At 42.5% G+C, this 15,246-nt stretch overlaps 1 protein-coding gene across 1 annotated transcript in view; it reads right to left on the bottom strand.

Moving 5' to 3' along the window:
* OPN4 (opsin 4) overlaps nucleotides 1–15,246 on the bottom strand; it is a 117,418-nt gene that overhangs the window by 42,945 nt on the left and 59,227 nt on the right. Inside the window, exons 5-6 of the mRNA XM_073574870.1 lie at nucleotides 9,052–9,223; nucleotides 7,624–7,785 (exon numbers count right to left, since the gene is read on the bottom strand). Coding sequence (XP_073430971.1) covers nucleotides 7,624–7,785; nucleotides 9,052–9,223 — 334 coding nt within the window. The remainder of the gene's footprint in view (nucleotides 1–7,623; nucleotides 7,786–9,051; nucleotides 9,224–15,246) is intronic.

A 15,246-nucleotide genomic window follows, 5' to 3' on the forward strand; every position in this document is an offset into this window, starting at 1 on the left:
GCACACGTAAGTTTTTCATTTTTTCAGGAATGACGGTTAGGCCTAATTCCGGAACTGCGGTTGACCTGCACTTACTGGGAAATCATTGTTCGCGGGTAATAATTGTAATCAGTGATCCCCATCACTAACGTTGTTCAGCGGGTTATCTGCACCTGTAAGTGACAAACGCTGGCCTTTTCAGTGTAGCGCACATGCAGCCACGGACATGTAAGGGCATGACACACCAGTTATTGGCCAATCTCATGTGCCAGAGCCTCACGTGTCCCTCTAGTAAGCCGGACTCGGACCGCGGGGCATGACAGAGTCTCGTTCGTTAACGGAATTAAGCTTGCAATGTGTGCATCTGTTCTGTAGCTGGCATGGTTGAGGTTTCCCAGGTGGAGTCGAATTTAACCGTAGGCTCCACTCCTGGTGGTGCCCTTCTGGACATTCCTTTAAGGTTCAGCTTTGCAACCATACTGCCCACGTAAAACAAACACTTTGCCTTCATGAACGCTGTTTGGAGGGTCATGACTCGTGGGAATAACGCCGCCCAATCAGTTAACCTGCTAGAGAGATCGTTCGTTGCTCCCAAGCATGACATCACACTCCCTAGGAAGAAGGTAATGCCACTGTGGCGACCGTACTCCTGGGGGCGACACAAGTGCACTGATGCCCAGCCACTGCTCGATGAATCTGCTGGTACATTGACCCAGACCACTACATTCCCCTCGCACGCTACACGGCCTGAATCTGACCCTGATGAAACTCAGGTTACCCTTCCCATATACAGTTCCATCTTACACGGTGACAAAGAGGAAGCTGCAGATGAAAGTGCAGGTTCGGCCCACCCGCCATCAGACACACCACCGTACTATCAGGGGCCCTGTGCCAGTGCCGTCGCCAACGAGTGGGCCCCCCCTGCTTGCTCAGGATCACAGCACTTGTAAAGTTGAAATACTGTGCAGTAAGATGGAAGATGGGGACGACGAGGAGTCCAGACAAGTACAGGGATTCCCTAGCGAGGAGACTTATTTGATTGTTTTCATTGTTGGGACAGCAATTTTTGGGGAGCACTATACTCTGGAGAATGATAGATGGGGCCCACCATACACTGGAACATTCCAAAGGTGGACATCAGACACTGGAGCAGCATTTACAGGGCCCATTATACACTAGAGCATTAGAAATGGGGCCCATTATGTTTGGAGCATTATTTGGGCCCATAAGACAGTGGAGCTTCATCCATGGGGACCAACATATACTGTAGCATTATGTGGAGCTCATCATATACTGTTTCATACATTATATGGGGCCAATGATTCTGTATGGAGAAATAGATGGGCCTCGTCATGAGATGTAAAAAGTGAAGTATTTTTCATTGTACTATACCGCTATTTCTCTGCCGTATCGGAGCATGATGAGTTGTGGTATGTGTTAAAGGGGCGCTCTTTCGCCCAGGGCACATGAAAACCTGGAGCCAGCCCTCCCCCCCCACAGTCTGTAGCCAAATAACCCCCATTTTTCAGTGCGTAACTTGTATTATGAAGTTAATTAAGGTTGACAAGCTTAAGTAAGAAGAATTGATGCTTTTGGCATTCAAATGGGCACTGTTGGTGTGTTTCCTGTCCTCCTCTCACTGCCGACTTTTATTCCCCATTGACTTACATTGGGTTTCGTGTTTCGGGACGACCCCGACTTTTCCCTATAATCGGACGATCTTGCTCGACCCGACTTTTGGAAAAGTCGGGTTTCACGAAACTAAACGCGACCCTAAAAAACCAAAAGTCGCTCAACTCTAGCTGGGATGGCTTTGCGAGAAAAGAAGTGCCGACTGGGTAGGTCATAGCGTGGTACTGCATAGGCCATGAGTTCGCGGAAAGCTTCGCTTTCAACCAACCAGTAGGGCATCATCTCTAATGAAATTAGTTTGGCAATGTGGGCGTTCAAATCCACTGTATGCGGATGAGAGGATGAGAACTTTCTTGTCCTACTCATAGTCTCTGGTAGGGTGAGCTGGACTTGAGAGCTGCATATGGTGGAACTAGCGGTGGACATGGCAGACAGAGAGGGTTGATGATGGTGATGGAGTTGGTGTTCTTTCTGATGGCCTAAATTCAGTCTTTCGTAGCAATAACATTGTGATTCCCTGACTGTTTTGGCCTTGCAACGACACCTCAACATCTGCTGGTGGTGTGCTAACCGATGGGCTTACAGTGGGGGAAACGATGTAGCGTTGCTGACTACCTTCATTGGAAGCAGTTGCACATGTGGTACGTGAGGTTTGGTAGTCCGTCCACGCTTGCAAGTGCATGGTGGTTAAATGTCTAAGCATGCAACTGGTATTCAAATTTCTCAGATTTTTCCCTCGGCTAAAGGTCTTTGCGCACTTCTTACAGATAACCTTTGCCTGATCATTAGGATTTTGTTCAAAAAAGTGCCACACTGCACTCTTCCTACTATGGAAGATATTTTGAGGCCTTGCACGCTGTGCTAATTTGACCGTCTGGCCTAGCTGTCCTGCAACTCTTTTGGTTTTTGTAACCCGTTTTTGGACTGCTCCGGGCCTGCTAGATAACAGCTGCTGCGATGTCGATGCCTGCTGCGGATGCTCCTCCTCCTCTTCTGAGCTATTGGCAGCGGCACCCTCTTCCCCCAATGGATGCCAATCTGGGTCAACTACTGGGTCATCCATCACCTCCTCTTCAATGTCATGTGCACCTTCTTCTGTGTCACCATGTAAGGTGGTATAGTATGCGGGAAGGGGCACCTGAGTTTCATCAGGGTCAGATTCTGGCTCAGTACACTGCGAGGACAATGTAGCGCTCTGAGTGAATGTACCAGCAGATAAATCTAGCAGTGGCTGTGCATCAGTGCACTCCAGGTCAGATTCTTCTTGGACTGGGTAATTCACGATTTGACTTGATAACAAAGGCATGGTATGTGAAAAGAGCTCCATGGAGTAATCTGTAGTGTGGCCTGCCGCTTCCTTTACTTTTGGTAGGGGTGAAGGACACAAGGAAAGGTGTGGTTCCTGACCATGAGCCTCCAGTGTCGACTCAGTGCATTTATTTTTTGTAAGTTCAGAAGAGGAGGTGATAGAGCTGGAGGCTGTGTCAGCAATGTAAGCCAAAATTTGTTCCTGAAGCTCCGGCTTTAAAAGCGGTTTACCTACTCCCAGAAAAGGGAGCCTTCGAGGCCTTGTGGAGCCAGACGATGACGCAGGCTCAACACCTCCTGCATTAGGTGCTATTGTGCTTTTGCCACTACCAGCAGATCCACCACCACCATCTATATAGGACTGGGGAGAATTTGAATCTCCCTACAGACTTGAGGACACTGAACTATTATCTCAGGCCCAGTGTAGATTACACCTCAATATAACAGGATGAAATTGGATGGTGTATAAAATGTCTATATAGGACTGGGGAGAATTTGAATCTCCCTACAGACTTGAGGACACTGAACTATTATCTCCGGCCCAGTGTAGATTACACCTCAATATAACAGGCTGAAATTGGATGGTGTATAAAATGTCTATATAGGACTGGAGAGAATTTGAATCTCCCTTCAGATTTTGTATTAGTCTAGCCTGATGAAGAGACCTGAGTAGTCTCGAAAGCTTGCAATGTATTACCATCTTTTCAGTTAGCCATTAAAAGGTATCAACTACTGAGGACTCTCAATCCTGAATATTTTTCTACAGACTTGAGGACACTGAACTATTATCTCAGGCCCAGTGTAGATTACACCTCAATATAACAGGCTGAAATTGGATGGTGTATAAAATGTCTATATAGGACTGGGGAGAATTTGAATCTTCCTAGAGATTTTAGCAAGCTGACAATGATGCTCTCAGTCCCAAGTATGGCAGCAGGCAGCCTAATAAGCAGGACTGCTGCACACAAAAGTGTGGAAAAATGAACGCTTGGTAACTGGGCAAAAAAGAGGATGAAAAGTATTTTTGCTTTTAAAAAAGCAGTTTGCACAGCAGTGTGAAAACAGCAATGCAGCTATCAGGGAGCCTTATATGGCAGCCTAATAACCAACAGAGCTGATGCACCAAAATATAGCCTCCCCTTGCACTGCACACTAACTGGTGTGTTGTACAGGCAAAATCGCTAGCAGCAGAAGCAGTTTTTTGTATCTTCTTCCCTGCATAACGCTCTCCCTACAGAATCATCATCAGCAGCAGCTCTCCCTATTCTGAGATCAGCAGAAGTAAGATGGCGGTCGGTGTGCACGCCTTTTTATAGCCCCTGTGACGCCACACAAAGCAAGCCAATCACTTGCATGCCCTTCTCAAAGATGGTGGTGACCGCTGCCTATGTCATCGCATTGCCCACAGTGTGCGTCCTCCATCATTGGCTGAAAAAGGGCGCTGAAGCATCATTTGAAACGCGACTTTGGCACCATGGTCGCCGACCTCGTGGCCGACCTCACGCTATGGTCGGGTTTCGTTTCATGAAACCAGACTTTTGCAAAAGTTGGCAACTTTTGAAATTGACCGACCCGTTTCGCTCAATTCTAGTGGTATTGAATATTGTGGTGAACTACACTTTTCATCAGTATAAAACATTCATATATGATATAACTAGACTCTTTTGGCACATGTTTGATTCATAGAAATGTCTAAGCATTTCACAAGATGTCTGAGTTCACACCATGATTGGTCAGGAACCAGGCATTTACCCAATAAAATAAGTATGTATCCTGTTGAAAAATTCTTCATTTTCAACTCTCTTTCAGACAGACATCTGTATACTGTGCAAACCAGTATCCACACAAGTGAATACATCTGCCGTTTGCTGATATAATCCCTATCTTCCGAACTAGAAACATAACCCGTTGGCCGATATTGCTATAAAAAATACCTTAATGCACATATGGTCATGGTACCCGGTTTCTTTAAAAGTTACCTCGCTCATGTTTTTCAGTATGATTATAAAAAAATGTACCTAGGTGTAAAATTGACTGAAATGCATGAAAAGCAGATGTCTGCCCTAAAGAAATGTATTGGTACTGAAGAAGAGTATACAGTTGGATTCCCTTTTATTTGAACTGTATACTGCCAACTGTATTGAAAACATGGTGTGAATTAAGCTGAAGTTCAATATTATTCTTCCATTACCCCATTAAGGATAAATCTTGGAAGCAGTCATGTTTTCGGCTGACTAAAACTATGATTTACATGATATAGATTTATTATCCTCTTGTCAGTTGATAAGATGTAGCAAATATAAAAGTGAAAAATATAAAATTAGTGACGTAAGCTTGCATGTGACAGTGGTGATCTGAATGTAGGTGATTATAGCCAGGGCCGGCGTTAGGGGCAGGCAGACCAGGCAGCTGCCTAGGGCCCCCGCTCCCCCAGGAGCCCCCAGTTAGCGGCACATCACACAGCCACTATGGGGCCCTCGTGAGGTAGGGGGGCCCACCTGCCCCCAGAGCCGACTCCCCCACCGCCGCATTGAACTGTACCGGCATAGACGCCAGTACAGTTCAAAGCAATGATGGAGAGAGCGTCAGCTGACGCTCCCTCTCCCATCATCTCCCACTCTGCCTCTGACACAGCGGGTGCGCTATGACGTCATATCATTGTGCACTCACTGTGTACCAGGCAGAGCAGGAGACAGGAGCCAAGACGAGGCGGCAGCGCGGACAAGAGGAGAAGGTGAGGAGTGTTTTTTTTACTGGACTGTGGGGTCATTCTTGGGGAGGAGGGCGCTATATACCGGGCTGTGCTGCTATATACCATGGTGGACTGTGTTGCTATATACCATGGTGGGCTGTGCTGCTATATACCATGGTGGGTATGCTGCTATATACTATGGTGGGCTGTGCTGCTATATACCATGGTGGGCTGTGTTGCTATATACCATGGTGGGATGTGCTGCTATATACCATGGTGGGCTGTGTTGCTATATACCGAACTGTGCTGCTATATACCATGGTGGGCTGTGCTGCTATATACCATGGTGGGCTATATTGCTATATACCATGGTACCATGGTGGGCTGTGTTGCTATATACCATGTTGGGGCTGTGTTGCTATATACCATAGTAGGCTATGCTGCTATATACTATGGTGGGGCTGTGCTGCTATATACCATCGAGGGGCTGTGCTGCTATATACCATGGTGGGCTGTGCTGCTATATACCATGGTGGGCTGTGTTGCTATATACCGGGCTGTGCTGCTATATACCATGGTGGGCTGTGCTGCTATATACCATGGTGGGCTGTGTTGCTATATACCATGGTGGGGCTGTGCTGCTATATACCATGGTGGGGCTGTGCTGCTATATACCATAGTGGGGCTGTGCTTCTATATACCATGGTGGGGCTGTGCTGCTATATACCATGGTGGGGCTGTGATGCTATATACCATGGTGGGCTGTGCTGCTATATACCATGGCGGGGATGTGCTGCTATATACCATGGGGAGTACATTTTACATTATATCGTATGGGGGAGGCTGTGTTATATAATATGGGGGGTTACATTATATTCTATAGGGAGGCGGGCTGTATTATATTCTATTTGGGGCTACATTATATTCTATGGGGGGCTGTATTTTATGTATTATATTCTATGGGGGTGATTGCACCATACTCTATGAGGAGGCAACATTATATTCTATGTGGGGCTGCAATATATTGTAGGGGGCTTCATTATACTTTATGAGGGGGCTACATTATATTCTATGGGGGCTGCATTATTCTATATGAGGAGGGCTACATTGTATTCTATGGAGGGGATACATTATACTATATAAGGGGCTGCATTATACTCTATGAGAGGGTTGCCATATATTCTATGGAGGGGCTGCATTATACTATATGAGGGGGGCTGCACTATATTCTATGGGGGGTTACATTATATTCTGTGGAGTGGTTGCATTATACTCTGTGGGGTAGCTGCATTATTCTCTATGGGGTGGCTGCATTACACTATAAGAGGGGGGTTGAATTATATTCTATGGGGGGTTGCATTATATTGTATGGCGGTGCTGCATTATACTCTGGGGTGGCTGCATTTTACTATATGTGGGCTGCATTATACTGTATCGAGAACTATGGGGGAATACATTATATGAAGAACTATGGGGTGCATTATACTATGGGAAGTGAATTATACTACATGGATGACTGGCAGTGCATTATACCATATGGAGCACTATGAGGAGTGTATTATACTATATGAAGGACTATGAGGCGTCTATTATACAATATGGAGGACTATGGGGCACATTATATTATATGGAGGACTATGGGGTGTAAACTGTAGATGTGCTGCTGATAACATGATACTGTATGGGGACAGATTAATCCATTAATCATCTGTTCCCATCATTCTTTCTCAAACGGTGGAAAAAGGCCGGTAAACAAGTGTCGAATGACTTCAATATTGTCGATCACACCCGTTTAGCGTCCTGAACTCAGCACATGTAAATACAATCGAAATGCTTCTGTGTGATGTGCAATATGTTAGCATTTGGGGCCCCATTTTAAACTTTTCCTAGGGCCCCACTTTGCCTAAAACCGGCCCTGATTATAGGTAACAAGTCCAATCCCCACTTACAACATGTTTTACCATATTGTAAAGTCAACAGACACAATTAAGAAGTATTAAAATGACTATTACCCAGCAAATGCCACCAGTGCCACAGTTGAATAAGGAGACCATGAAATCACATACAGGATGATGACAATTAGAGCAATCTTTGCCATTTTCCACTCATTTTTCATTTTCTGATATTGTTTATGAGATTCCTTGTTATCATCCGAACCAATTTTCTGAACAGCCCTGTAATAGACAAAGTGACATTGAAAAAACAGGCAAACATAGGCTGTCACGTTCCTTACCTAAGATCAATTGTCAAAGGCCAGGTTCATATTGCGTTAACCCAGTCAGTTCAACGCATAGCGTTGATGGGCTGCGTTAACAGTATAGCATAACGCGATCGCGGAGCCTCAGACCCTGCAGCCCGCGTTCGAGGCTCCATCACTGAATGACGGCTCATCGGGAGCACATGCAGCTTTACAGCATGCGTCATGATGCGCCCGATGATGGGGGTCAATGGTAGCATTAACGGACAGCCATAACGCAATGTGACCCCGACCTAAATGAGGGCTCATTCGGAAGTCAGTTAAATTTGGTTGCACATAAAAAATGATCCAAGTTTCATTAGCAAAACCGAAAGAAATTAACTGGAGTGTAAATTGGTATACTGTACATGCAAAGTGTAGGAGCATGTTCACATTGGCTATTAAAACAAAATAAACATATTGCCTGAAACCGCGATCACTAGCAGGTTGGGGTGTACTTGCTTGGCAGCAATATAACATGCTTTCATGGACGCCTAAACTTGCACTGGTGAGTTTTATCCATGACTCAGATCAAAAATCGACATTTTTCTCTATTTTTGTATGGACGACTTAGTCTGCAAAAACTCATGTGAACAGCCCAATAGACTATATAGGTATGAAGGAAAATTGTTCATGAGAAACTGACATCTGATCGAGCCCTAGTCAATACATGTTTTCATTTTACTTATACTTTTATGTCTATGTTGCAATTTCCACAAATCATAGATTAAGCTATGCACATTATATAGTTAAAGGGGCTGTATACATTACATAGAAGCACATTGATGGTTGAACAAACTCTTAAGGAATAATCAATGAGTGAACGATCATTCTGACGAGACGGCCATAAAACGCTTATGTGTATAATCGTCTTGCAAGCTGGCCAACCTTGGGCCTCCAATAAGTAGTGAGCTTTCTAGGAAGATTCTTTCGAAAGTTCATAGACTAGTCACTATTACATGATAATCTAGACAATGACATTCTGTCAGATAAGACAATAGTTTTGATTGAAATTATCAATTTTCATTTATTTGAAACTAATATGTACGGTCACCTTCACATTGGACAAAGCTGCTTGTATGTTATACACAAATTATAAGGTGGTTCATGGTTAATGTGCTCTACTGCAAAACTCAAAGCTACACAGATATGTGTAAATATCATCAGTCAACTACATTGCCACAGGTAGATGCAAATGAATCACCTGTTAGTATTCTTGATTGCTTTAAAAATAAAAATGTAGCAATATATAATGACAAAAAGGGGTATGAAGAAAACAAAGCAGAAGAGGAGCATTGTGTATGCTCTAACAGATGGTGTGAAGGTCATATAGTCCCATGTGCAAGAAGTGAAGAGTCCTTCAGGGACATAGGCACCTTTTAAAAAGGAAAGAAAGAGTTTATGTTAATTGATTTTATTAGAAGGGTGTCATGATGCTTAGTACCAGAGAAAATTAGACTACTAAAGATATATATTATATACTGTAAACACTGAAGAGCAAAAGGATAACAATGTTTTGAACTTTTTGATTTTCAGGCTCCATATCCCACCATCCACTACTGTTTCAAACATGAAACTACCATCATTTTATAGACAATCATCTTGGCTATCTCACAATTAAATTTGTCTTGAAATTATTTAGCATATGATTAGTTATGCAGATTCATGTCATGTTGCTGCATTGTTACTGTTTTGTTCCTGATGGTGTAAAAACTAATTTTTTTTTCCTGCATACTACAAATCACAACCTGTTCTCACATTCCTTAATAGCTCAGTGTGTTATTAGGTTGATTCGCAAGCGAAAAGTCACTGGTTCGAATTGAGGATCGTTCATGGAGATTTCCCAAGAAAAGAGAAACAGCATCATCCAGCTCATCGATATTAGTCTCTCGACCAAGAAAATTGCGAAACTGCAATGTGAGTGCTATGACAGTTAGAAAAATACGAAATTAAGTCCGTTCATTCAAAAATTGCAACTCATAGTGATACTAATGGCTGTCACATGAACTCTTGGCCTTGTAGACACTAGTTACTAAGATGATAAAGTGTCTACCTCTCAAAAATTGCTAAATTTATTTTCCTTTGATCCTTTACAGATCTTTAGATAGATAGAAAGTGTCACGATTGCGCCACTCACTGTGTCCAAGGGATGTAGTGAGTGACAGCTCAGCCGTCCTATGGGTTGCAAGGACATGTTGGGCTATCAGTATTATGAGCATCATATTATTAGTATTATGGCATGTAGTCCATCCTATCGAATTCAGTGGCATGCTGGGCTCTCCGTTTTATGTATGGTATTTCCTTGCAGTCCATTTAGGCCTGGTGTGCTGGATTTCCTGCCCTGGCTAATTGGCTGGCTGGCTATGCTACAACTATTGGCAGACATTGCTTTTACATGCTGATTTCAAAGGAGGTGAGGAAAATAGTTAGCTTGGGCGCCATCATGGAGTCAAAGAGCAGCGGTTCCAGCCCCCCTGTACTTGTGCGGAAACCTGGTGTCGAGTGGGGTTTCTGCAACAACCACAGGAAATTAAATGTGGTGTCTAAATGTGATGCGTATCTGATAAACGGCACTGATGATCTTAGAGAAACTAGGTTCAGCCAGATACATCACCACTCTGGACCTTACAAAAGGTTACTGGAAAATCCTTCTCTTAAAGTGCAATAGATAAGACTGTCTTTTCTACACCTAACGCTTGCTTCCAGTATACCAGAATTCCATTCAGTCTGCAAGGAGCTCCAGCTAACTTCCAGATAGCCATGGACCAGATCTTAGCCTGATACAAAAAGTATGTCGCAGGTTACCATGATGATATTGTGATATTCAGCCTGGATTGGAGAAGTCATCTGCAGAAGGTCCAGGCTGTGCTGGATGCACTGAGGAGAGAAGGGTCACCATAAAGAAGAAGAAACAAACTTGGGCTACATCATTAGAAAATGCGGAATAAAGTCAAAAGTGAATAAGGGGGAGGCAATGTAAAATTGTCTGCAGACGGTGTTCAAGAAAAAGGTTTGAGCATTTCTGGAAATCATGGGATACTATCGTCAGTTTATCCCGAATTTTTGCAAAGATAGCAGCACCCCTGACCGACCTTCATGAAGACGTTGATGGCTAAATGGTCTCTTGAAGTAGAGATGGCTTGAAACTGAGGGCTACAGGAACTTCTACTTTCACGTGGAACACAGGTCTGGGAAGCTGCATGGTAATGCACATGCCCTGTGTAGACTTTCCTGTTTGGTGACTTAAGGTGCCAAAACACCAGGCTTTGGGCAGAAGGGAGGGTATGTGACAAAGTCACTGGCAAAGTACTGGAAGGGAGGTATGTATCACTAAGGATGTTAGCTTCAGTGAGAGCAACCTAACAAATGCTCCAGCACATCAAGTGCTGAAAGGGGTTAATCAACCATGTTTAGTGGTAGGTTGACTTGAACAGCTGTAGTGGGAGAAGTCCAGAGGATAAATACCCAGCCTTCTAGAGAAGTCAAAGTGGGGGTGGACCTGAAGCTGCTCGTTCTGGAGCTGTGCTTTTATGTTAAAGAAGATGAACCTTTTTGCTGTTTGTTCCAGAAGCGGGTGGATTCCCGTAGCAACAAGGACTGTAATATATGTAATGATTTATTTTCCTGTTAGGCCAGGAAGGCCGGGTTTGTTTTGCTAATGTTGCACTGGTTTATACAGGATTAAAAAAAAAAACAGTGGAAGATTTAAAAAGACAGTGTTCCTGTGTCTACCTCTATGTTTAACCAAGTGAGCCGATCTATCACAATGGTTACATCATTGTGAATTATACTTAACGGAAACTTTATAATCTCAGAAACTTATTTATTCCCTTTTCATGCTCAATTGTATCCTAAAGATGGGAACTTATAACCCATTTTCAGGGTAGGTGCTAAGTGTCTGAAAGGGACCACCACAATCATGAAAATGGGGATTCTGAATCCCCTGTGTAAATTAGAATGGCAGTCAAGCATGCAAACTGCAATGCCAATGAAACTCTGTGGAACGTCTTTGGAAGTCTAGATGAGGCCTTCTCTTGCAGTGCCATAAAGTTTGAATGAAGCTATAAAGCAATTGCTGGAACACAGCGTCAGTCATATGGAAGATTTGAAATCCCTGTTATCAAACGGTATGAATCACTTTTCTCCTATACTTTTCCGCAAATGTGACACAGGGTCTTGTAACAGCAAATTGTATGCATCAATTGAGTAATCAATTACTCAGTAGCATGACTTCGCAAAACAATGTGATTGGAAACTTGAAGCATTAATGTGCAGTTCAGATGTGTATAACATCTACATGAAATACTATTCCATAATTCATGCTATTCTTCAAATAGAAATCTATAGGAAAGCAAAGTATTGCTTTAGATTTGGAGGTTGTTAATTTCTTTAATAGTGACCGAATAAACTACATTATTTCTTTGATGCTGACAATTCATGACATAACGCTCACTGGCAAATAATGAAGCATGTTCACTAAGTTAATTCTATTTGTCAAATTTGGTTAATGTACAAATGGATAAAATTGGCTCGTGTATTTAATCAAAACTGGCGCTTTATATGCAAGTTTTGATCCAAAGCCCTCTGTAGTATGATGAGCCAAATTTATTAGGAGGTGCATGCATGGTGCATCATTGGACTTCTGCATGCCAGAAAAGGAAATCTATGCCAAGCATGAGCTAGAATAGATTTCTGCTATCATTTTCACCAATATCTGGTGGAAATTAAGTTATCATAGGTTTTAGATATAATGTTTCTTATGGAAATGTTAGAACATTTGATGAGCTGTGGTTGGCCATGCCCCTTCTTGCTTGGCCTCTTTCACACTTCAGTTTTTTACAATCAGTCACAATCCGCCAGGTTTTGAAAAAAAACGGATCCTCAATTTTTTTTTGAGGATCCGTTTATTTCCCTATTGACTTGCATTAATGGCGGATTGTGACGGATTGCTGTCCGTTGCATCCGTTTTTTTTGAGGATCCGCCAAAAGTTGGTGTCCGTCACCATCCTCAAAGATTTCAAAACGGAGCTTGTAACGTTTTTTTCTCTGGCGGATCCTCCAGACACTCATTTAACCCGAAATTCTTTCTGGGTGCCGGACAAAAATAAAATCAATCTCTCTCTCTCTCTCTCTCTCCTTTTCCAGGCTGCAATTCCTTTAAACTTCTTCATTTTGCGGATCCGTCAAAAAAAACGGATGGGTGGCATCCGTTGTCATCACTTCTAAAACGGATCCAGCATCCGTCCTTTTGGCGGATTTTGACTGATGCAAAAAACTGAAGTGTGAAAGAGGCCTTAGCCTGTTAACTTTTCATAAAAGTGCAGTGGCCAATTAAATACCATAAAAAGTCACAAAGGTTCTTCTAAGCTTACTGTTTAACACCAAAAAACTGTCTTTAAGCATTTCATCAACCCCCTCACATCTTTAGTTTTGCAAAACAACCACAAAATCTAGTCCTTTCATTATTACTATTTTGTGCTTTTTAAATTCTCTTACAGTGTATTTGGTAGCTCAGGATTTTTATTGTTCATGCCCCACAAAGTTCTGTACAGCTTTAATACTGGCTATGTGCCTGACACAAGGAGAAGTGTCCTCTGGGAAAATTCCCTTCAGATTCCTTCATCCAGCTCAACATGATTTCTCTCCCTATACACTAGGCTTAGGACCTACAGCTTTGGCAAAAATTAAGAGACCATTTCCAAATATTCAGTTTGTCTTATTTTTCTCTTTATAGGTACAATATATTTGTGAGTAAAATGTAAATTGTTCTTTTAGTCTACAAACTTCTGACAACATGTCTCCGAATTTCCAGGCAATAAATTTTGTTTTTTTTTCTGAAAAGGAGAAATGGTCAAAATTAAAAAAATAACAGTGCTTTCAGACCTCAAATAATGCAAAGAAAACAAGTTCATAATCATTTAGAAAAAAGCAATACTAATGTTTTAACTCAGGAAGAGTTCAGAAATCAATATTTTGTGGAATAACCATGATTTTTAATCACATCTTTCGTGTGTCTTGGCATGCTTTCCACAAGTCTTTCACACTGCTTCTGGCTCAAAAATGTAAGCAATTCTTCTTTTTTTGATGGCTTGTGACTATCCATCATCCTCTTGATTACATTCCAGAGGTTTTCAATGCGGTTCAGGTCAGGAGAATGGCCTGCCCATGACAGGGTTTTGATGTGATACAACAAGAAAACACAGAATGACAGATTTGCAAAAATACTCTGCAATAAAAAATGGCAGTAATCAGCAAGTGCTGGATAACAAATACAGGGTATTTAGTCGATACTTTTTTTGCACAAAAAAAGGTACACCAAGCTGCTCCACCACGTCAAGCTGCCATTTTTTATTGCAGAGTATTTTTGCAAATTTGTCATTCTGTGTTTTCTTGTTGTATCTCAGTTAGTGGGTGGTGTGAGCATTGTCTGATCGACGTGTTCACACTTGTTCATGTCACATGTGTGTTTTTAAAGGGTTTTGATGTGGTGGTCTCTTAATTTTTGCCAGAGCTATATATAATCCAATATACTTTGTGCACAATTATTTGGAGAGTATTTTGCCCATATCATCATTTTTATGCAGATTTTTTACCTCCAAGGTGTATAAACTTGAATGCTTATTTGTTGAAGCAGATCAGGTGATGTGTATTTGTGTAATGAAGAAGTGTGTGGCCTAAGGATATAACACCTTTTATCATGGTGTGCAGAATTATTAGGTAGCTTATTTTCCTTAGGAAAAATGGACCGAAAAAAGAGATTTAACTGACTCTAAAAAGTCAAATATTGTTAACAGTCTTAAACAGGGATGCAGCAGTCTTAAAAATTGCTAAGATAATGGGATGCGATCACAGAAGCACCAAAAGTTTTATTGCAAAAAGTCAACAGGGTCACAAAAAGCATTGTTGACCAAAAAAATTATGCACATTAATAGCCAAAGGATTAAGAACAATCAAAGATAATGCAACAAGGAATCCATTATCCTCCAGTGCTGCCATATTCCAGATATCACGCTGCAGCACTGCAGGTATATGCAGAGCAACGCAAACTCCACTAGATGGCAACAGAGTGCAGAGCAGGCTGAAATCCTGCTCCGAGCAGACCAGCAGAACTGCAGTGAGGCTACCACCAGGTGGCAGAAAAATTGTCAGACAAGCCAGGTCAATACAAGAGAGTAGCGTAGTACAAAGGGGAATCCAAAACACTGAGTCAAAGGAGCACCAATAGGTCAGTACTGGTCCATAGTAGAAGTACAGGAAGGAAGATAAAGAATCAGGTCAGAGCCAAGGCAGAGTCGAGTACCGAGGAATCCAAACACACAGGGACACACAGAGTCGGAACGGGTAGGAGAGAAGTGCACAGACACGGGCAAAGTCAGCTAAACGTATCAGGACAAATCAG

Source organism: Dendrobates tinctorius, unplaced genomic scaffold (genome assembly GCF_039654945.1).
Source record: "Dendrobates tinctorius isolate UK_male_01 unplaced genomic scaffold, ASM3965494v1 ptg000040l, whole genome shotgun sequence".
Lineage (NCBI taxonomy): Eukaryota > Metazoa > Chordata > Amphibia > Anura > Dendrobatidae > Dendrobates > Dendrobates tinctorius.